Source organism: Chelonoidis abingdonii, chromosome 7 (assembly GCF_003597395.2).
Source record: "Chelonoidis abingdonii isolate Lonesome George chromosome 7, CheloAbing_2.0, whole genome shotgun sequence".
NCBI classification, from domain to species: Eukaryota; Metazoa; Chordata; order Testudines; family Testudinidae; genus Chelonoidis; species Chelonoidis abingdonii.
In genome coordinates, this window is record NC_133775.1 from 99,905,692 (window position 1) to 99,929,427 (window position 23,736).

Sequence of the window (23,736 nt, forward strand, 5' to 3'; positions counted from 1 at the left end):
CCATACTCCTCACTATTGAATTTTCCCTGTTTTGGCATTTTCTTAATAAAGTTTATTTTGCACCCCACCTGTGTGGTAATTGCTCCCCAAGATCCCATATACCTGCTGGCAGGGACAGACACCAACTGTGTGGAGGCTGGAAGGCAGCTACTTGGATGTATGCTGGGTTAAGAACTGTCCCTTTAAAATAAGTAATAAAATTACCAAATCAGTTTTAACTATTTAGCATTTGTTGGGCCTATTTCAAATGGGCTGATCATTTCTATTGACATGACTGAGAATAAATTCATGGAAGAGGAAAGATCTAGGTTCATACAAAGGAGCATACAGCTCAGTACTGCCCCTCTGAAATCAATGTCTAAATTCCTAATGACTTCAATAAGTGCAACATCAGGTTCCATAATTAGGATTAGTTGGAGGGAATTAAAGAAAAGGGAGAACTTAGGCTAAAGAAACCTCCTGTGAAGGGAAATCTATTCACTTGTGGAATTGTCTGCCAAGGAAAGTAATGGAAGACATTTTATCTGGGACTTTTTCTAAAGCAGACAAAACAACGAAAAATGTATTTCAAGGGAGAAACCTTCTGTTCACATGGAGATGGGGCATTTGTCTATTAGGACTTTTTCCACTGTGATTCATTATCATCACTAACATAATTCACAATGGGCCAGATTATGATTCCCATTCTCATGATGACTACCTGACTTCACAAACAGTTGCACTGAAATAACAGGACTGCTTGTGGAGTACTCAATCTAAGTGTATTAGACTTGCAGCCAAAGACAAACTAGCCTTTTAATTTGAATTGTATTGCAGTTTATTCAACAAACAGAAAAACGTGGACTTGCCTTGATGTTGTAGAAGTAATAGTATATATTGGTTCAACACTTGGGGATGGGGAGCAACAAGGGGAGAGGTATTTTAAGCAGTTTTGAAACTATCTGAATTGTAACTGAAGTTGGATGTGCTGAATGGAACATTTGTGTTTTTCAGAGACCCTTTGGCAATGACACTTGCTCTAAAATCAGTCAACAATTCTGGTGTTAAACATTACACTATATATAAACTGCAAAGAAAAGACTGTGGATGTTGTAAATAGCACGATGCACACAAGTTTTGGTGTATAGAATCACAGAATATCAGGGTTGGAAGGAACCTCAGGAAGTCATCTAGTCCAATCCCCTGCTCAAAGCAGGACCAATCCCCAGCTAAATCATCCCAGCCAGGGCTTTGTCAAGCCAGGCCTTAAAAACCTCGAAGGAAGGAGATTCCACCGCTTCCCTAGGTAACCCCTTCCAGTGCTTCACCACCCTCCTAGTGAAATAGTGTTTTCTAATATCCAACCTAAACCTCCCCCACTGCAACTTGAGACCATTGCTCCTTGTTCTGTCATCTGATACCACTGAGAACAGTCTAGATCTATCTTCTTTACATCTGTACGTAAACATCTGAGTTGTACACATAGAGTATACATCTCATCTGCATTATGGGAAGTCACAGATATGCCTAAAGTCCATGCGAACCGCACTGACAAAATCAGCTTACTCCTCTGCAGCAAAACATTTACATCAAATGTATTTTATGCTTTTACTTATTTTTCAATCCTTTTAGTGACATCTAGTGGAGTTTGTGCAAAATGCAGTTCTAGAATTCAGTGATTAGATTCTAATGTGACTGCAGTAAGTAAAACATTTTATTTAAATCCTATACAGGTCTAAGTGATTTTTTTCACTTCCACTTTCAATCTTTTTCCTTTAGGAATGTGTGGCATGACACTCTTAAGGAAAGATAAAAAACAACTAAACTTTTAACTCACTCTCTCTCTCTCTCTCTCTCTGGCTCAAATTATCATCTACTTTATTCCCTCCCTCCACTCTTTCCCCCCAAAAAATCACAAACAGCCGCACGGTCTGCTTAATTATTTCTTATTTGAAAACTTATCTATTCTTTCTGTACCTTGTAACACTTCTGTACAATCGGAATTACAAGCACACAGTGACAAACAATCTCAGAGGTCATGTGACCATAAATCAGATGTATCTGATGATTACTCAAAATCAGATTCTGAACAGGACTGGATTCTGAGTTCGCTGAAGACAGTAACAGTCATTCTATCAATGGACTCTTAGATCAAGTAAGAATGAATTTGAAGGAATCTGTTTCATCAGCAAATATAATTCTCTGAACAAGGGTAAACATGAATTTTCTGTCTAGGAGATAGACGGGATGAGCACAAGGTTTCAAAGGAAAAACTTCTGAACAAGGGCTAGCAGTGCTATGAAATATAGGTTTCTTATAACTTTTGAAACTTCCGCCCACCCCCAAAGTACAAATGACTGCTGTAAAGTAAGACTGGGGGAGGGATAGCTCTGTGGTTTGAGCATTGGCCTGCTAAACCCAGAGTTGAGAGTTCAATCCATGAGGGGGCCACTGAGGAATCTGGGGCAAAAATTGGTCCTGCTAGTGAAGGCAGGGGGCTGGACTCAATGATCTTTCAAGGTCCCTTCCAGTTTTAGGAGATTGGTATATCTCCATTTTTTTTTTTTTAACACAGATCTGATTTGGGCTGTGTGAACAATATGGCAACCAAATACAAAGTGGGCTAATAATACAAGGATTCATTTGTATTTGGGAAACACAAAACCCTTTACATAAAACAGGCTAGTATTAGCTCTTGGAAGCTAATCTGGATCCTATATATCAATTTTTATAATCCAGTACCAATGATTAACAAATTACTCACCTACCTTCAAAACACATGGGAACAGTGTGAGGGCTTCAGAAAGTTACAACAGCATGCTTCGGATGAAATATTATTGATAACTAAACATCCATTGACTTTCAAGCTAAAAAACAATGAAGTCAAGTACTGCATGGGAAACTTTTGAAGCACCTACCAGAAAATGATACCACTTATTTCAATTGACAAAGGCCTCATTTTCCAAGGTGCAGTTAAGTCAATGGGAACTGCAGGTGTTCAGCACCTCTGGGCACCAGGTTTGAAGTATTCTGGTTTGGATTTTGGATGGAAGCCCAGTGCATTTTGTCACCCATTCCATCCCCCCAAACCGTCGAGGTGTATCAAACAAAGGGTTAAAAAATAATTCAAACAGACCAACGGTAACAGTTCAAACATTTTACTAAATCAATTCACACAAATCCCAAATTGCAAATATAATTAAAGATGGTAGTTTTTTTGTTTTGTTTTTTTCCCCTAGGTTCATCATTGACTATAAACAAATTAGTTTTGTAGCATGTTTTTTTTTTTTAAAAAAAATGAAAGAAACGCCACGCGATGTATTGCTAAAGCACCACAACACAGTTACAAAATAGGGCTTGCCGGCTTCTTCCACAAGTAAAAGACTACAGACTGCTAACAACGTTCTGCATCAATCCATACTTCATTAAAAAAAAATGATAAAATCTCCAAGATTACACTAAAATCAGACGGTGCCTGGAACACAGTGCATTAACAGCAGTAATGCCAACTATCATCAGTGCCAACATAAAAACATTTTAGAAAGTAAAAAACCAACCAAAGTAAACCAACAACAACAAAAAAACTTTATTCCCTTATATGAGCAAAATTTAAAATAAGGGGTGCTCTGCCTCACAAAGAGTTAAGGACGGGGGGGTGGGGAGAATGGGTAGGAGGAGGGCTGGTATTGTAGCTTTCTAGGCTTAGTTGGCATCTAGCTTGGCCATTTCCTGCACATAAATCCCTATACTCTCACTGTCAAAGAGCACAAAGTACACTGTCTTGATTGAAGAGGACATTGTCGACACAAAATAGCTGGAAATGGCTTTCAGGATCAGCTGGGCAGCAGTTTGCTTCGGGAAGCCATTTCTAGGGGAGAGAAAGAAAAGAAAAGAAAAGACTTGCACAGAAAGCTTTCGATAGACTAGCCTTGCAGCTTGCAAACAACATCTGGGAAATCTATGTCGTATGGTAATTAAACCTCCAAAATAACAGTGTGTGAGTTCCAAATGGAATTTGGGTTTTAACAGTTTTTTAGCTATTGAGACACAGAGCTCAAATGCACTGGTACTTAAAAACACGTTTGTGGAGGAAAATACTCATAAAACAATAATCCTTTGCACTTTCATCCAAAGATCTTGAATCTCTCTTGTGAATTAAGCCTCACAAGACCCCAGTGAAGAAGTTATTTATTATCTTCATTTAACAGATGGGCACACCGAGTCACAGAGACACCAAAGGACTTGAGCAAGCTGTTTGTGTATAAAGAGATTTGCAGGCCCAGGAACAGAAACTATAGTTGTGACTCCCAGTCCCTTGTGAGAATTTCACAGTGATGTTTAAGTGGTATAAAGGATACTTACCATACTTTTTGCTTGCCAGATAGGAGGCCTAATGAGGCCCCTCTGAAATTCAGAGTTAAAGCCATGTAAGTTACACAATGGGAGAAGGTCATAAATATGAGAGACTAGTTCATCTAAATTAAACATCACCTCTTATCTCGTCTCCTTAATTCTATAATTACAGAAGTAGCAGGGCTGAAAATGCCCAGTTTTCAGAAGACTCATGGAAAGCAGCAGCAAAACCATTTTCTACTTGGGTGACTCTCTGATAGGCAAAAGAGGGTTGGCTGGCTGAAGCCAAGGTAATTTGAACCTTCTGCATCAAGTTTGTTGAATTTGGTCCACGGTCTCCTAATGTAAACACAATTGTGCATAGTAACTATGCAGCAGCTGGATTAATCAGATGAGACAGGGAACAGAAGAAATGAAGAAGTAAGGAAAGGAGCTGAATGGAATGGAGGAAGTATTTTTAAAGATTTACACGATACAGGAAACTGTAAAAATTATACTGACCAGCCACAGGTGTTCAATACTTTTACACTAGAATTTTCCTACAGATTTCAAACAAATATTTTGCCCTACTCCAGGTCACATCCTCTTCCATATATCTGGGATTCCAGTTCAACCCAATCTAGTTTATGAAAGCCATTTGGCTCTATAAAAATCTTATAAAATCTCCTGTCTCAAAAAAGAAAAGAAAAGAAAAATGCAACCACCTAGTTACACTGCAGCAGTCAGATAACAGATCTGAATGTTGGCTGTGCTGACAATATGTCACAAGTCTTTTGCACATCTTGTATTGGGAAATATACACAAAAAGCGACTCACATTTTAAGCTCCACTGGAAACAATTGGCTCAACCCAGGAGAATGTCTCTGTGAATGTCTGGACTCTGCAGACTTGGAAGGCCACATAGGCTGCCTACACAACAGCTCAACTCACTTTGTAAAAACACTAATCTGTTGCAAAGAGCCAACTACCCACTTCTCATCCTTGCATACCACTGAGCTGGGGTACAGTGCTGGAGGAATGAGAGTTTGCAAAAAGAACTCTCCACCTCCTATCTCAGCGTTTTTTTGCCCTTCCCCACTGGAACCAGAGAGACTGTAAAGCCAAAGAAACCCCATTCATGGCCACAAAAGTGGGAGGCAGAACAAATTATGGCAGGCCATGGGCCTCTGTGATTATGGGGGTATCTGTCCTATCCCGATTACTGGAGAGGTGTGGGTGGGCCCACAACATTGCTGGAGGGAGTAGGGGCCTTTGAGCAAAAAAGTTAGGGTTTCCTTCACTCTGACGGTTTGGTTTCAGAGAAACATCCTCTCATTCCTAACCGTTAGCCCCACAGCTACCATGAAGTTATTGCCACTTCTGGGAAAAGCATCTACAGCTGCATTACTTTGTTTCCTGACAGGCTGATTAAAGATTGAGGCACTTGGGGAGTTATAAGGCCCTCATTTACTGTGGTTGCTAAGAGAGGGTAGATGGATTGCGAGGAGGCAGCGTATCTAGCGGACAGGCCACTGGACTGAGAGTCAGGGGTGGCTCTGCCAATGACCTGCTGGGTGCCCACTGGGCAAGTCACTTCACCTCTCTGTACCTGCTTCTCTTCCCCACCTTTGGCCACCTTGTCTATTTAGACAAGGGCTTTGACTCTTGCTCTGTGTCTGCATAGTGCTTTCTGTTGTACAAGACATGCATTATAGGGAACAACAGTACTTGATACATGGAAAACGACAATGGCTAAAATTTTCAAAATCGGCCACTGACTTTCAATGATTTAGGCTCTTAAATTACTTTTGCCTTTCAGAAAATATTAGGAAAGGGTCAAAAACCAGCACCATTAAAAATTTTGCCACTGACTTTAATGAGAATAGGACAGACACTAAGGAAACAAGGTTGGTTTTTTCCCTCCAAGAAAGTTTTACATAGTAAAGGAAAGGTTTTATTTTTTTAAAGCCACTCTTGCATTTAAGCAGAGAGAATGCTTACATCATAATTAGGCTTGACAGAATTACATTTTGATTTTTTTGTCAAAATATACAAAGTAACTAGCCTTAGATCAAACTCTAATAAGTTCTCAAGCAGCATTTTTCTTATTCCATGTATCTATAAATTTCAATTACCATCAATACAAATTGTTTTTGTCGGTTTGCGTGTCTAGGGTGAAATCGAAGATTATCGATATTTACCTATAAAAATCTAATCCTTCCAAGCCTAATTGTAGTATTGGCATTACTGAGATACTCACCTACTAGTAATACAAGGGAATACTACTCCTTACTTACAAACTGCACAACAGTGTTGGGAATTAGTGTTTGTCCAGCACTTTGAAGACATAGGGCCAAATTCACCCGTGGCATTAACAGGTGCTACATCACTTAGCACTCATTGGATTATACCTGCATTGAATCTGGCCAATAAATACTGTTTTATTCTTCAAGCTGCCTCTAGTAAACCTGGGATATTTCAAAACTGATGACATGAAATTGCACATGCTGTTCCTTTCTTATCAGAACAGGTTTCCTAAAGCTAGTTTAGCTGTCCTACTGAGGTGCACCCTATGTAGGAACAACCCAATTGCAGCGCACAGCTGTCATAGGAACTTTTATACCACTTACCCTCCCTGCTGCTGGCTCAGCAAAGAACAGGGCATGTGGCCAGTATGCTTCTGTACTCCACCACTCCCCAGCTCCCTCTCTGGTCCCTTGTGGATGTTTCAGCCGGATATAAATTAGAGGGGTCTTCACGCTGTTTCTATTACAGGGTTACAGTAGGGGGACTTATACACACTAGTCCCAGGAGCAAAGGAGTGTGATAAAGTGTACAATTTTTGGCATGACCCAGGGATCCTGCTGCACCCCACCCCAATGATGTCCCAATTAGATGCCAAGAGAGAATACAAGCAGGGCTCTGGGGACTTAATTCCCAGGATTAGGAGAGCTCCAGGATTAGATTTGTAACGTCTATTTAGACTTAACTTCTTGCGGCAGGGACTGTTGTTTTGTTTGGTGTTTGTATGGTGCCTAGCACTATGGGTCCTGCTCCATGACTGGAGCTTGCACGTGCTATGGTAATACAAATAAATAATAATAACCGGGGAGGCATTCACATCTGCAAACTTACTAGATGCAAAGGAGTTTATTTAGGGTCAACGTGTTAGAAAGAGCAAAGAGACCTGGGGGGTGAGGTGCTGACCAGAGACCAGTTTAAGGACTTTCAGGGAAAAGAGGAATTACTTGTATAGTGTCGCACTATTTGTATTTTGAGCTTAATTCTTGTAAAACTGCAGTTTGAGATTTTTGCCAAACTGGTGTCAATACAGATTAAAGTCAGAGCCTCTGGAATAAAACCTCATTCAGAGGGGGTGACTTTGTATTCACACTGAACCTCTAGTAAACATCTCTCCCTCATGGTTCTCCCCAGGGCTTTAAGCCACCTTTGCACAGCACCCCGACTTGTGCTCTCTGCAGGTTGGCCCTAGCTGAGCATCTGACTGCTACAAGCAAGCGATTTTATTTTCCCCCGAAATACAAAATGATTTATTGTAACTGCCCTCACATAATCCCATTCCTCAGCCATAAAAGAAAATGAAGCTGTTTACGTGAGTTTATTGGGTGATGTCTGTTTGGCAGATGTCCGTACCAGAACAGCTGTGTGCATGTGCGGCCTTTGGCGTCTGTTGTCCTTAAATCTTTATTTTTTAAAAAAAATTTTACTTTATAAAACGACAGTAGAGACAGAATGAATATATTCTCCTTCATAGAAATTAAATTACATTCTGCTTATGCACTTGAATTAAAGAAAACATCTAAGTGTTTATATCTTCCATGTTCTGAAGGCTGCAATCCCCAACCTTTTCACTGGTTTCAGTGAGAATTACATGCCCATACCATGAGAATATACCCCAAAATCTTGTCCGTCAGTCAGACAGGCTCACAATTGAATGTGAATGGAATGATTATTTGGGATTTCATTCTATTCAACAGCAATACACTCCTTGTAACAACAGCTTCTGTAAGTCATCCACTTGAGAAAAAAAATATACCATGTTCTGTTTTGTAAGGACTGCCATGTCAAGCAGTACACTTTGCATAAACATTGTTCTCCACAAAAAGTCTCCTTGAAGCTGCATAATGTTACATCCTCTTAAAGTGACATATGCCAATGTTCTGTCTGTATGAGCTATTAACTTGTATATTTAAACCTGGTACGATGTATATCCCTTCTGTTTCAATAAAAATGATAGGGATAGTTTACATTTTATAGTGCAAATTATTCCAAAGGCTCCAACAGTGCTTTGCACTGTATGAAGGATATACAGGAATCAATTCTCCACTGAAACAGAGCCCCTTTTGGGGGGTGGAGGGTTAAGGGGGAGAGTCCCAGAGCCTGGGCTCCAGCCCGCCCCAAAAATCTACAATGAAATTTTATAGCCTCACATCCTGAGCCCAGGAGCCCGAATCAGCTGGCATGGGCTGGCCTCTGGTGTTTTACTGCCATCTAGACGTACCCTAGGCGTTTGACTGCCAATACTTAGTCTAACACTAAGCCACGTCTTGTTTCTATCATACGACATATTCGCAGTGGTGCTGACTGCACACTAAACTTTGGTAAGATAGATTCCTTTTCTTCATGTTTATTTTTCACATTTTTGTTAGATTATTAAAATGTGTTAATTTTAAATATTTGAATGCACTCATAAAAATGCATTGTATTCACTTGAACGTATTTGTGTACTTTATGATTCTGCAGGGATTATTGTTAAACCTGCTCAAGTCTGAACTATGATTCACTACAGTATTTCACTTGGGATTTACTGGTTGAACTAGACTACAAGCAAGGGGCAATTTCATTAAAGAGATCGGAACTGAGTGGGTGAACAAGAATAAATCAATATTGCAGCAATGAGAGTTATGCCCAAGTAAGGGCTGGAGAACATAGGGCTGCATTAGAAAATCTGACCCACACAAGTTAGGTAATAAAAGTTTGCATGACAACCTTACCTGCCACTGCCAATTGAAGGAAATGCAATTGACTTCAGCTTCTTTTCATCTGCCAGAGCCAAGCAGTTCTTCACTGTCTTTTCCAGCAGTTCCTCACATTTGTCTGAACCCCAACCTGGGCTATTACAGTGGATCACAAATTTAGCAGGCAGTCCATGGCCTGCACTGACAACAGCTAGTAAGAAACAGGAAGTGAAATTTAATTCCTTTCATCTCGTCAGGATTAAAAAAGTACATATGTGGCAGTGTGATTAAAACTGTAAACAGCTGACAGACACTGCTATAATCCCAGTGGATCCTTTATCATACAAATCAAATAGCCTGAAGAGATAACATGATTACATAGACTGTTTTACTGTTGCTACCACGTTTTGTTGGAGTAATTTGTAAGTTACAACTATATTAGACCTCAATGAATAGAGAACAAAATCTATCACTGGCAATTTAGAGGACACATAAATTTGAAGTGGGCACTTTATTGCAACTTTCTTCTCATTTTATCAGATAATATGTTACAAAGTTGGGTTGTCTGTTGGAGTATAAAACTGTTACAGGGCTGCTGTTGTTTTATTGTAATGTTACTGTAAAGTTAAAGTATGTGCCAGGATGTTGTTCCAGACTCAGATTAACTACCTCTGGGATATTTAGATGTTTGGTGTTAATATACAATTTGTTGAGCCAGCTTTTGATTAGACTGCAGCCCAAATGACATCAAATGCAAAGATTATGATGTATCTATAAATCGACAGGAAAAGCTACAGTAATTATCCAACTGTTTTCTTTTATTCCCTGACAATGTGACATTCTGTTTCTGATTTAGTATGAGTGAGTCTATTTTGTCTAATTTCAACAGACAGTTTTGGATTGATGTTACTTTAAAATTTCTCTTGTCACATGCATCACCTCACCCTTGATGACTGATACAATGCTGTTTCCTAGTTTACCTCTGTCATTATTTAATGAAACAACTGTCGAGTATGGATTTATGGATTTACAGCATTTGATTTACTGTTTTTATACCTCAGAAGACATGACCTTGTGGGTGCCAGGGAATGGAAGAGGGCATTTTATGTGCTAATTATATCATGGCACCTCAACCCTGGCACAGATGTGCAAGGGACACAAGGACACCCCACAAATGGACTAGTGACACTCAGGCTCAGTGAGTGCAGAGACAGCTCCTGTGACTTGGGAGCACAAATCTCCCAAGAGGACAGGGCACGAAGCAGGACTATGGTCTCACCACCTCACCTTCCTCTGCAAAGCTGGTTGGGCGCAGAGAAGGGAGCAGACTACGTGCATACCAGGGAGCTCAGGGCCAGATTGTGTCTCTATTCTGTATCTACAGTTCAGTAGTAGAAAACACAGGGATTTTATTTTACTTTGGTTCATTAAAAAAATGCCTATTCATAGGCTCAAGTACAAAGTTAGTCGCAAAATACAAACTTGAATAGCAGTTCACAGTCAGACAAACATCTAATTGCATCTGTGGCTGAAGCTATCTGTGCCCACAAAATTGTAGGTATGAAATGGAGCTTGCTTTTAACAATCAGACCTGCAAATGCTCCTCTTGGCAAGAAATTCTCTCTTCCATGCTGGAATGTTTATGGAGCACTTTGTTATTACAATATGGCCACCATATTGTAATAACAATTCCATACAATAAGTCCCGGAGCCATATTATCACATATGGATATTATTCTGTAGGTGCTGCAAAAAAGAGAAAATAGACTTTGGTATGTAGAATTCTGACTGCAGCGGGGTAAATTCTAAGGGGTAATGGAAGCACAAGCATTTGTGCACTTTGGGGCCTGCAGATGCTTAACATATTGAATAACCTCAGTGCAAGGCAATTTTGTCATAATTAGCTCTAAAAAGTTGGCAGATTCAGAATATATCATAAATCCAAGAAAAATCTAATAAAGCCAGCAGACATCTCCAGTCAGTGGAATTTTATGTATCGTGCGACTCTGATGTGACCAGTTCAGTACCTTGTAATACCTTCAAACTGCAGGAGGAAAATACTGTCCTGACACGCCTCACTAGTTTTACTGTCTCTGAAATAGAGAGAGCCTTCTGATGGAACTATGGGGACTCTGGAGAACAATTGTTAATTATCCAAAGCAATGTTCACTTATTTCAAATTAAAGTGCTTTGAAAGAGGAAGTATTTTACAATTTTCTATAAAACATACAAGGTCTGTGTGCAGAATTCTGCTACAGTTACAGCTATGCTCCAGGAAGAGAACGATGGTTTAGTTTCCACTATGGAACAGGAATCGCCAGAGACATGGGAAATGTCCAGGGGATGCTGGGGGCATGACTGGAGCCCACTATTTTCCAGTGGTCACATACTGGAGGTGGCAGTTTTTGCTGGCCTCAAAGAGCCCAAGCTGCCCAGCTGGTCTCAGGACTGGGGAAGTGGATTTGTGACTGAGACCCACTTTTCCTGCAGTCTCAGATATTATGCTGAGCCCAGTGTGGCTGGGTTTGTGGGTCTGGTTTATACAGTAATTAGAAATACCGTAGAGTATTGTAGTCAGTCAAGAATATGGGAACAGTTCATTCTATAATTTTCATGAAAAAAGAACCATTAGTAACAAAGTAAGCATTATGCTTAAATGTATGTCTCCATTTTCAAGTTTGGACAAAGAGGACAGTGCAGTGAGTGTGATATGATAAAAACTGAACAACTTGAAAGAAAAAAAGTGAAGATAAATTGCAGACATAAACAGTGATAATTTTTCCTGTCATATTCCAAGTCATAAATTCTGTCCTAGTTGTAGTCAGTATTCATTTAGTAAACTGCATGCACTGTATTTATTTTTACAGTGTAAACACAGATGGCATAATCAGAATTCTTTATTCACAACATATATCAACAATTTTACAGATGGCCTAATATTACATTTTGCAATTCATCAAACTTTATTGCCCATATGCGAGATTTCCTCCTTTTACTGAGATATTGACAACTGGGCATCAAAAATTCATAAGCTGTTTGAAAGAATCACATTTATACAGATGACTTAGGTCCCGACTCAACAATGCCCCTAAGCAGATGCTTAATTTTAAGCGTGTGCTCAAGTTTGGGATGTAAGTATGTGCATTGCTGAAAAAGGATGGAACTGAAAATGTGTTTAAGGTTAAGCATGTGCTTATCACATGCTTAAGTGCTTGCTGTATTGAGGCCTTAAAGAGCAAGAATACTATCTTTAAGAATATAGATACACATGTATCCAGGCATATGTTATCAATCACACACATCAATATATGTTTGTAAATAATGAATTTTTAGTTTTTGATATCACCACTACACCACTTGACCATCACTTTAGGGTGGATACAGTGTTGTTTTTTACCTTTGAATATTCAAATACTTAAGCTATGTTGAAGGGGGTCATGCAAGAAGAGAGAAACCCATGCAAGTGTTATGTTCAAATAGGTCTGTTTGTGACTGATTTATACATAATATACAATAAAACCAAACTGAAAGTCAACTAGAAATCACAATGCATGCAGATGTTCTATTTGTCCATTTTCAGAGATTTAAGCCTCACCTCCTGCTACGTCCAATGGCCCATTCTTTTTGCGAAGCTCAATGACGGCTTCCACAAATTCTTTGCCACCTTTCTTCTCCAAAGTGCTCCCTGAACAAAGACATATTTTAGTTTATCCGTCTGTTTCTGAGTTGCTAAAGCAGACATGTGATTCATTGTTTTAGATAGTCACATAGCCTAGATTTTTCTGCCCAAACATCTTTTTGGGGACTGCAAAGTAAGATCTAAACCTTTTGGGACTTTGGAGTTAACTAGTCATTTAAAAATAAATCCCACCAGGACCTCGCATTTGTATCCCTTCTCTAACACTCATATTCTGATTTCAATGTCAACATGTGTGGTGACATTCCTAGTAGCCTCCATAACACATAGTTCCTGGTACCGTGCTGTGTTTCATGGGCTAGTTCAATGGTGACTGATGGTTCATAATTCTTCCCCTAGGATTCAGTTCCCCTTTCTCTTATAAATTGTTTTAAAGAGCAATTTGCCACAATAAGAACTTGAAACTCACCTGATCTTGATCCCTGACCCCAACAGGTGGCACCAGGAATGAAACAGTCTCGTGAGTGCAGCGGGCTGCTTTACTTGGCAACTGCCCAGCTTGTTGAGCCACCTTTAACCAAGAGGAAGAGCCTCAGAAATAAGGAGAATCTCTAAGGAACATACTCCTTCAATGAACTCCGCTAACTACTGCTAATGAGCGGGACACTGTCACTCTGGGAGGAAGAGAGCTGTGCAGTGTTTCAGGGCAACAAAAGGTGCAGTCTACAAAGGCAGTCCAACATGAAATGGTTTAGATCTTATTTTGCAGCTCTAGTTTCATATATTAATATAAAAATAGCCCAAGAAAACATTTCCCTAACTACTTAAGCATCCCAAACCATTTAGCACTGTGCACATTTATTATAAGATAGGCAAAATAAGAAGTGATATCAAAGTTTCTGATTTGTGATATTGCTTTGAAAACGGATTTAAAATAAATAAATCAGAAATAGAAACTGTAGTAGAGAGTCACATTTATTTGGTGAAGCCCATTCATTTTACTGATTGGGAGGGGAAACTGCATTTTCTGATGGAAATGCACATATTGTATGCTCAGTGAAGCAGAGACCCTCCTACAAGATTCATTTTGCTAAACAGGGCTACAATTCTAAGAGCTAACAGCACTGCAGCAGCCTGCTTTTCTTTGACATCATTAGACTTCTTCCACAATTAATATTAAAAGTTTGTTAAATAACTGCTGTCTACTGACTTTTTGACTTTGACTCTGCTTTTCTTAAATGCAGTTTACTCTACTGCATTTGGATGCTAATAATTTTAGAAAGTATGCATCCTATGCTCTTTTGCCATAACTGATGGACACTGGGCATTTTGTCCAAGTATGGACTGCAAAATCAGACCCTTGGCATTTTGTCCTAGTATGAACCCAAAATCAGTTCAGCATTTAAATTATTCACAGTAAACATCTCAACTTTATACCTAAATATTTTGGTCTAGGGTCATTTTCACAAATGAGTGCAACTTTCCTGATTACCTCCATGATATCTCTGAAGTTACCTGCACATCCATTAGATATGTTCCAAATGGCACATTTTTATAGCTACAGTTGTAGAATCAGGAGAACTCTTACGTCTGAGCCAATTGGGGATAAAGCGGAGTTGCACCATCTGAATAGGGTATTATGCCTTAGAAGTATTACGCCTTTGAAATACATATCTTGATAGGGCTGGAAGGATGGAGGGGGTGCCATTTACTATTTAACAGGCCTAGCCAGCACTGCCCATTGTGCAGCCACTCCAGAGTGTAAAGGGATGAAGGAAAATGAGCTTTCACTCCACCCAGAAATACCCCATTTGGGGCTGTTAGTGAATTTGACCAGAAATGGGGCACACACTGTGCAGGGACCATGTACCCTCTAGCATAACCACAGAGAATCTACAGAGAGAAAAGGGATATTAGGTCACTGAGTGACAGCACTCTGCCATTATAGCAATGTTGTACATATACATTGTGGCATTTTGTCTGGATTACTTTTAATTGTGTCAAGAAATGGAGCTTCCACCTCTTCTGATGAAGATTCATTTACTGTGAAAACAATCTATAAAATCAATTTCTTTAAAATTGTGGTTTCTCTTTTCGTATAGCAATCCAAATACTTATCTCCTTGCAGATATAGTGAAAAGAAAAAGTATTTCATACAGATCAACACTAATTTCTGCATCTATTCCTAAATTAAATTCAGCCTTTTTAACTGATAGTGAAGTTTTAATTTTGCATTATACTTCACAACCTTCTTGTGCAATTATGAGCCGTATCTAGAAAAGGGCACATTGTATTCAATCATTTCCCACTACGTTAGTAAGGTTCTTGGTGAAAGTCTTGCTTCACAGCTTCAAGGTTAGTGGCTTATTTACTCACAAGCATAAATATGTGTTACTTCCATGAGAGTAAGGTCATTATCTCATGCTTTCCAAGCAGGCACGGGTATCAGTGTTGAAAAACAGCCTAAGCAGAAATTTAGGCTTGTAACATTTTCAGGATAAACCCACAGTACATTTAATTGTTAGAAGGATGGTAAAAGTTAATATTCGGAAGCTAAGCATTTGTGCATTTTTATTCTTTCTTCCAGCAGTCAGATGTAATTAGAACATACATGAAAGCATAATCAGTGCATTTTTCATAGAAGTTTTTGTCCACTAGTTTCAAAAGCATCTCTTCAAAAGGTAAGAGACGAGTATATTAGCTAGCTGAACCTTATAGACTTTAGAAGCGTATTATTCAAATACAGAATATTCTTGTATTTTATTTTTGAGGCTTCTGTGTAATTTCCGTTAGCCAGCTAGTCTACAGTTGCACCAGCCCAGGCTGTTGTCTCTGCTGCTCTAATAAGCTGTGCAGAATTGGGTTTGTCTGGATGTTGCTTGGAAGACAGGTCTTTCAGGAAAACCCAAGGTGTTGAAGGAAGTGCTGATCCTGTAGGAGACACTCTCCTCTTGAAGACAATAGTGAAATAACATCCCAGGCATTAAGGCGCCCTGTGTGGACAGAGGCGATGTGGTTAAGTTCAGTGGTAAAATGAGGCTGTGATCCCTGTTGTCACATCCTATTATAAGGGTAGATTGCTACTCTTAGCAGCAACTTTAATATTCAGTCCAAATTCCAGTTTGCATAATTCCATTCTGCCTTAAGTTTTCCAGGCAGGTTCAGTACGATCTAATACTCTTTTGGTCCCTCCTCTGTCTACATTTCTATTCTAAAATTTGAGAAGTGCTTTAAAATCATTGAGATACAAGGTGCTTCTCAGGGAATTAGGTGATTAAAAATAATGAGTCACACATCTTAATGAATCTTAAGAATAAAAAATTCAATGGAACTCCTTGAGGCATTCTACCTCCCGTGCATTCTCTCTTTGGTCTAGCATGTCTATGCAAGTGTACATGAGAATACAGAAACAGCTCATGAGAGCCACAAATACAATTGAGCTGTATGTAAAATGTGACCAGATGACTGAGCGCATGAGTTTAGAAATTCCAGAGAGGCCACCCGCAAGATGTCAGGTGTGAACACCTCACATTTGGTGAGGAGGGGGGAAACGGGATGTAAGTCAGAAAACTGAGGGATCTGGCCCAACTTTTTTCAAGTCTAGGCATTTACACAGCCAAAACAAACAATCCTGTAGCACCCTTTAATTGGGCACACATGAGCACTGCACCTCTGTTTCTTGCATTTTGGTTTTGGTTGTGCATTCTATAACTTTGCTTTTAAAAGTGTGATCTGAGTATGCAAGTCAGAGCTGTCCAATGACTTTGCATTTACTTGCTTGTTTTTACGATCAGTCAGGACTGCTGGAAACGAGAAAGGAATGCAGATCTGCATAGCTTGGACAAGCTTGTTGCTGCTGATTGACCATGCACACACATACAAACTCTGCAGCACTGAACTTTCCATTACCTACTTCACCACCGGTGTAGAAGTCAGAGTTTGTCGGGTGAACGACAGCATCACTGTCGATCGTGGCAATGTCAGCCTGTACAACTTGCAACTACAACAGGTAAACAAATGTATATCAACCACGTTGGACAGAGACCGAGGACAGGCTCTACATTTACACATGTACCAACGTCCATGTTTTCCTACCTTTACATCTCCAAACCTTGGGCCAAGAGAGTATTCTGAGTGGTGTGTGCAAGTCTGTATAAAGAAGGGTGTGTGGAGAAGAGGAGGAATGTTGAGTATGACATGGTTAAATAAATGTTTGAATGACAAGTCAGAGCAATCACATGAGATCATTTCGAAAGTTTTAAAACCATCTAAAAACCCCATTTCACTTTGCAGAAACCTCTAATACCAGCACCCCACAGACCATGACACTAAAATATGGTATCTGTTTAAAAAGAAATTCTGGATCATCAAGTCAAACAAAATAATTAGTTTCTCCATTTTTTGCCACCATTGCTGTCACTTCTAAATTTGCAATTTTCATCATGTTGTCAGCTTCTAAAAAGAAAGTAACCTTCATGTTGGGGGGAAATATTTTCAGGCAGAGTTGTCCTTTTAAAAATAGAGCTGAGTAATTTTTTTAAAAATCCACATTTTATCCATCTAATTAAGTTAGAGTTTAAAGATTTTTTTATATTTTCAAAAATATGTGCATGATGTAACCGTCTTGTATCTTTGTCTTGGTAATTTACACATATACATTCATGTATAAAATGCAGTGAAAATGGAACCAAATTTACTGTTCCATTAAGGAAATCTGTAAAGTAATAAGAAAGATATTAAAACAGGTATAAAACAGATATTAAAAACAGTATTACATGAAGTATATCTAGATCAGTCCTTTTTTTTTTTTTTTTTTTTTTTTTAAAGCAGACAGACTTCTGCTGAAGGGTAATATTTTATCTGAAACAGAGCAGAAACCATAAAAGCAATACACCATACACTGTAATATATTTTCAAGTTTTATGCTGCTATAAAATCAGTATTGGGTTTCAACTGAATATGAAGATGATGGAGAGGGGTAATTGAAGACTAATGAAAACATACAAACCAGTTGATTGAATTAAACATGAAATCAAGGTAGAAAGCCAATTTGGGGGATTATTTGATCAGCCCTCTTTACGAATTTGTGTGTCTACTTTGAAAGGGAAGGATTGCAGGTAGAATGGAGAAACTGCTTATTTTGAAAGTAATCTGACAAAGAATATTTTTATCCTTAATGAATCCACATAAGAACCCCCCCCTCAAAGTAGCTAACAGTCAATTATGAGCATTATGGAAAGGAATTTAGATGACTTCTTATTTTAATTGCAATCAACTTGAAGACAATCACTAATAATTAAAATACAAATATTTAGATTTGGTTCAAATCATGCTTCTTAACTGAATTCTCTGGGTTCTACTTTCTTGAGCACTTAAGAATTTGAAGTTATATTTTAATGCATGAAGTCCTGGAGAATAAATTCTGGGTTCCATAATTTTCATGTGACCATTAGTTGTGTCAACCCATTCCCCATTTACCTAGGTCATCTTTAAGGTCAATGTCAGCATTGGTAGGATTGATAATGGCCTCCACCTCAAAGCCGGCTAAATTACTGATTTCACTGTGAATAAGGTTCAGCTGAAAAGAAAAGCATGAGGTGGGAAATAACAGGACAGCTGGGAAATCAGAGAAGTTGCAGAAAAGTAAGCTTTGCAACACAGATGGAGATAGCATCACTGCAAATAAATACGCAAAATAAAGTGCAGGTCATAAAAGGGGTTATTGGTCCAACAAAGAATCAATTTCAAACACAAGACTCAAACATTGTTCTGTATATGGAAAGGAAGTCAATGTTCTTGTTAATGAGCTTTGCTCTTATACAGCGTATGTTTTCTGTTCAGAATTGCTTGAAATTCCTGCACTGACATGATAAAGGATAAACCATTCCCCCATGAACTCCTGGCTCAAAGATACTCTCACGACTTCTTATGCATCAAGTTGAGCCAGGAATTCTTTAGACAGGCCAGGACTTTTAACAGAGTACATGGTGGTTTTAATGGGTCTCCCCTTCTTTGCTCAATCCATTAAGTGTGAAGATGTTTTGGAGAAATCAGGCATTTATTTCCAATGTCACTGCTAGTCTTTTCTTTTCAATCACAGAAGCAGACATCATGATCTGCACCTTAGTAGCTTAAATTTTCATTTGTCCAGGACTGTGTTATATTGGTAGAAGGGCTGGTGAAGTAGCATCACTGAATAAATGGAAGACTCTGTCTGTATATCCGCGGTGTTTATGGTGCATGCTTGTGCTGCAATCCAGTGGAATATTTTTAGGGGCTCTACTTTTTCTTTGAAATATTTTTCTGCCTGCAGCCTGTGAACTATATCCCACACAGGGCTGTCTTTTAGACATCCCCACAGCCATCAGTATTAGAAGGATTTATCATTGATATGTATATCAGGGTGATGGAAATCAATTAGCACAGGCATCAGGCGATTAACCTCACATTTATATCTTAAGTTCTTTAAAAATGAAACTATCAAGTGGAATCTCAGGAAATATAGTTTTAACATCTAGCAACATGTTTTGAGCAAGGCATATTAAGTGTTCATTAAATCACAAGTCATGCTCAAATAAGAAATATACGCCTTGTGCCACAACTGTGCTTCTTTGAGATGTGAGTCCCTATCGATGCCCCACTGCCAATGCACAATTTACCTCTTGAGCCTTGATTGGAGATTTTCCATTAGCAATGGCCATTTGGCACCCACATGCACTTGATACAACCTCGTGCCATGCACCGAAGGTACACTGAGCTGTGCGGGTGAACCACCCTCAGTTCCTTCTCTATCTGAATGTCCAACAAAGGACAATCCAAAGCCGAAGGGAAGGTGGGTCAGTAGTGGAACACCCAGAGGTGGACACATCTCAAAGAACCACAGTTACTGCAAAAGGTAACCTCTTCTTCTTTTTCTTCTTCGAGTAGCATCTCTATGGTTGCTCCATCTCAGGTGACTCCCAAGCAGCATCACCACAGAGAGGAGGGGGCTTAGAAATTGATTTGAAGATTGAAGACAGTACAGCAGTACCAAGCACCACATCAGATCTGATGATGTGGACCAAAACACAGTGTTCAGTAAAAGTAGGCACCGAGGCCCATGTAGTAGCTCTGCATATTTCAGACATTGGAATGTTGTTAACTAAAGCTGCAGAAGTTGCCAGAACTGACAGAGTGTGCTATTATCCACTGGGGAGGTAAAGCACCAGCTTCATTGCAGAAAGTAACAACACACACAGAGATTCAGCCTCTGTGTAGATATCATAGACCCCTTAGATCTCTCTGTGATGGAGACAAACAGTCTAGGTGATTCCTGAAATTATTTGGTCCAATCTAGATAAAAGGCCAATGCCCGCCTCACATCTAAAATATGAAAGGAGGTCTCCTGCTGAGTTTTATGTGGTTTGGGAAAAATACTAGTATATGAATAGATCAGTGAAGATATGAATTGACCACACTGTAGGTGAGACTTTTGGGTGCAGCCACAAAGCGACCTTTTCCTTGAAAAATACCATAAATGGAGGGTCTGCCAGCCAGATCCCAATCTCCCCAATCCTGCTAGTTGATGTGATAGCTACTAGAAAGGCTGTCTTCATAAATGAAGCAAGGAGCAAGCTGCAGGTTCCCTAAACTTTAATAAATCTTGAGGACATAGGGTGAGCAAATATGGAAAACCCTTCTAGTGGGTGATGAAATGCTGATATCACAACAATATGAACCCTAATAGAGCCAGTTGATAATACTGATTTCTTCAAGTCCAGCAGGTAATCCAAGATGTCTGATAGTGAAGAGAATTCAGGCACAAGATGGTGACGGTAACACTAGTGGTTGAATCTTTTCCATTTCTGAAGGTAACTAATTCAAGCTGACTCCCTTCTAATGTTTAATCATACCTGTTCTCCTATCGAGTAGGTGGATTTTAATTCTGTGAACCACCTAGAAGCCATGCGCAGAGGTGGAGGACCCCTAGGTTTGTGTGAAGCATGCGACCTGCATCCTGGGAGATTAGATGAGAGATAGTAAGAAGCTTGAATGACAGTTGGACACATGGGTGAAGCAGGGAAAGATACCAAGCCTGTCTTAACTAGGTAGGTACTATAAGGATAGTCCTGTCTTTGCCTTGTCTAATCTTGTTAAACACTCTTTGTATTAGTGGTGTTGGAGAACAGGCTCTTCATCCAAGGAAGGAGAAAAGGAGTCCTCAAAGCATGGTGACCTAGACCGCCTCTGGAGCAGAACAGGATAATTCTTGTTTTTGAATGGGTCCACCTCTGGAAGTCTTCACCTTTGGAATACTCCATGAAGAATTTTAGTCCAATGCCCATTCATCGTCCTGGGAGAAGCACCTGCTGAGCATATCAACTGTGCTATTCTGGGCTTCAGGAAGGTAAACGGCTGAGATCTGAATCTGATGGCTTCTATACCAGTTCCATAATTTTATAGCTTCAGTGAACATGGAAGATCTTACTCCTCCTCGTTTGTTGATGCAGAACATACAAGCCACATTGCCTGTCACGATCCTGATTGATTTGCCCCTGATGAGTGGCAGCAACTGAAGACATGCGTTCCTGACTGCTTTGAGTTCCAACAGGTTGATATGGGGACCAGTTTCTTTAGGTGATCATCTGTCCTGAGTTGTCAGGTTTTGGAGGTGTGCTCCCCACTCTAAAGTGATGCATCTGTCACAGTTACTGTTAGAGCTAGGTGGATGAAAGTGATGGCTGTGCAGACATGGAGCTGATTTTTCCACCAGACTAGGGAGTTCTTCAACTGAAGGGGAACTGTGACCTGTTTGTCCAAACTGTATCCAGTTGACGAATAGATCCTTTTGAACCAGCCCTGAAAGCAGCAAAAGGCGAAATCTTGTTACAAAGGTGAAAGCTGTCAACTGCAAACAATTCCTTACTGTGGATCAGGGATTTCCTTGAATTGTCATGACCAGATTTGTCAAGGTTATGAATCTGCCCACTGGGTGCCAATGAATCAAAGTATACCCCTATAAATTGCATTATCTGTATACAGCGAAGAGGAGTTTTTGGTTTTTTTTTTTTTTTATATTCAGCTGGAGACCCAAGTCCTGGAAGAGAGTAAGAGCTGCCTGGGTGGAGGTCAGCACTGCTTTGTAAAATTGGCCCTCAAGTAGCAAGCTGTTGAGATACAGAACAACGAAAATCGACTCTTGCCAAAGGAAAGCAGCTACTACCACTAGAACCTTTGAGAACACCTTGTAGCCGAAGGGGCAAGCTGAGCGGAAAGGGAAGTAACTAGTATTGAAAACGCTCCTGGCCCATGATAAAATGTGTGTATTTCTTGTGAGCTGGGTGAATTACTACATGGAAATAGGTGTCCTGTATGTTGAGGGCTGAAAACCAATCTCGTCCTCTAGAGAAGGAATTATAGCTGCCGGAGTTGTCATCCTGAACTTCTGAGACTTCACTAATTTGTTCAGTCATCTTAGATCTAGGATCGGTCTCCACCCTTCATCCTTGGGCATGAGAAAATACTTCAAGTAAAACCTTTTCCCCCTGCGAGGGGATGGGACAGGCGCTATCGCTCCTAAATGAAGGAGAGAATGCACTTCTTGACTGAGTATAGTCTCATTAGAGGGGTCATTGAAGAGGGACAGGGAATGGGTGTGGCAGGGAGGGAGGGACATAAAGTGGATGGTGTAGCCCAATTTTATAACCTTCAGGGCCCATTTGGCTGTTGTAATATGATGTCAAGTCTGTTACAAGTGGGAAAGGCAGTCTCCAAAAGTGGGAAGGTCAGTGAAATTTGAAGTTTGCCAGCTAGAAGTGAGAAATCAAACCCTTGACCGATTTGTCAAAATTGTTATGATGACTGGGTACTCAGTGAAGGAGAGTGAGGAGCTCTCTTTCTCTAGAATCTTTATCTCTTTCTAGTGGGTTTGGTGGTTCAGTGAAATCCAGACAACTGGGCCAGGCGCGATCTCTGAGCAGTTAGAGACCTGCAAAATCTCCTCTTGTTCTTAGCTGTTTATATATCCAAAGATGTCAACATGGCCCTGGGGTCCTTCAGTGTGTGTCGGGACTCATCTGCAATCCCCAAGAAGCACTTCTGACCATCAAATGGGAGGTCCTCGACAGTATTCTGATCTTCTCTCGGGAACCTCAACAGCTGGAGCCATGACACCCTGAACCCTGTGGAGATGGATCTGGCTGCAGTGTCTGCGGCATCTAAGGACCCTTGGAGAGAGGTTCTGGCTGATAACTGACACTCCATGATGATGGCCTGAAAGTGTTCCTTATGCTCATATGTAAGATGTTCAATAAAGGCAGCAAACTTCTTGTAATTCATGAAGTCATACTTGGCCATGATCACCTGATAGTTTGAGATCTAAAACTGGAGGGTGGCAGATGAGTAAGCCTTTCAGCCAATAGAAATCTAATCTCTTCTGGTCCTTATTGTATGTAATGTACAGTAATGCAGTTTGCCCCTCTAATTTACAACATCCACTACCAGAGAAATAGGCGATGGGTTGGAAAACAAAAATTCTGAGTCCCCGGGAGGGACATAATATTTCTTATCCACCTATTTGCAAGTTGAAGGGATGGTGACAGAGTTTGCCACATAGTCTTCATTGGATGGAGGAGCACTCCATTACCAGGTAATGCAACCTGGCTGGGTGTTGCTGACTGCAGAATGTCCAGGAGCCTGTGTTGTGAGTCTTTAACCTCCTCAAGAGGTATCTGAAGGGTGTCAGACATTCTTTTCAAAAGGTCCCGAACTGATGAAAATCATCGACCATCAATGATAGTGAAGGAATGATTGACTTTTCCAGAGACAAGG

At 40.0% G+C, this 23,736-nt stretch overlaps 1 protein-coding gene across 4 annotated transcripts in view; it reads right to left on the reverse strand.

Annotated features, from left to right (window-relative positions):
- Positions 1 to 3,121: 3,121 nt before the first annotated feature.
- MACROH2A1 (macroH2A.1 histone) overlaps positions 3,122 to 23,736 on the reverse strand; it is a 75,711-nt gene continuing 55,096 nt past the window's right edge. For 2 of the 4 annotated variants that reach the window (XM_032783252.2, XM_032783251.2), the window contains exons 6-9: positions 16,837 to 16,927; positions 12,886 to 12,975; positions 9,327 to 9,501; positions 3,122 to 3,847 (exon numbers count right to left, since the gene is read on the reverse strand). In XM_032783252.2, coding sequence (XP_032639143.1) covers positions 3,682 to 3,847; positions 9,327 to 9,501; positions 12,886 to 12,975; positions 16,837 to 16,927 — 522 coding nt within the window. In that variant the 3' untranslated portion in view covers positions 3,122 to 3,681. Of the gene's footprint in view, positions 3,848 to 9,326; positions 9,502 to 12,885; positions 12,976 to 16,836; positions 16,928 to 18,405; positions 18,506 to 23,736 lie in introns of all 4 variants that reach the window. The other 2 variants (XM_032783250.2, XM_032783249.2) reach the window with 1 other exon arrangement.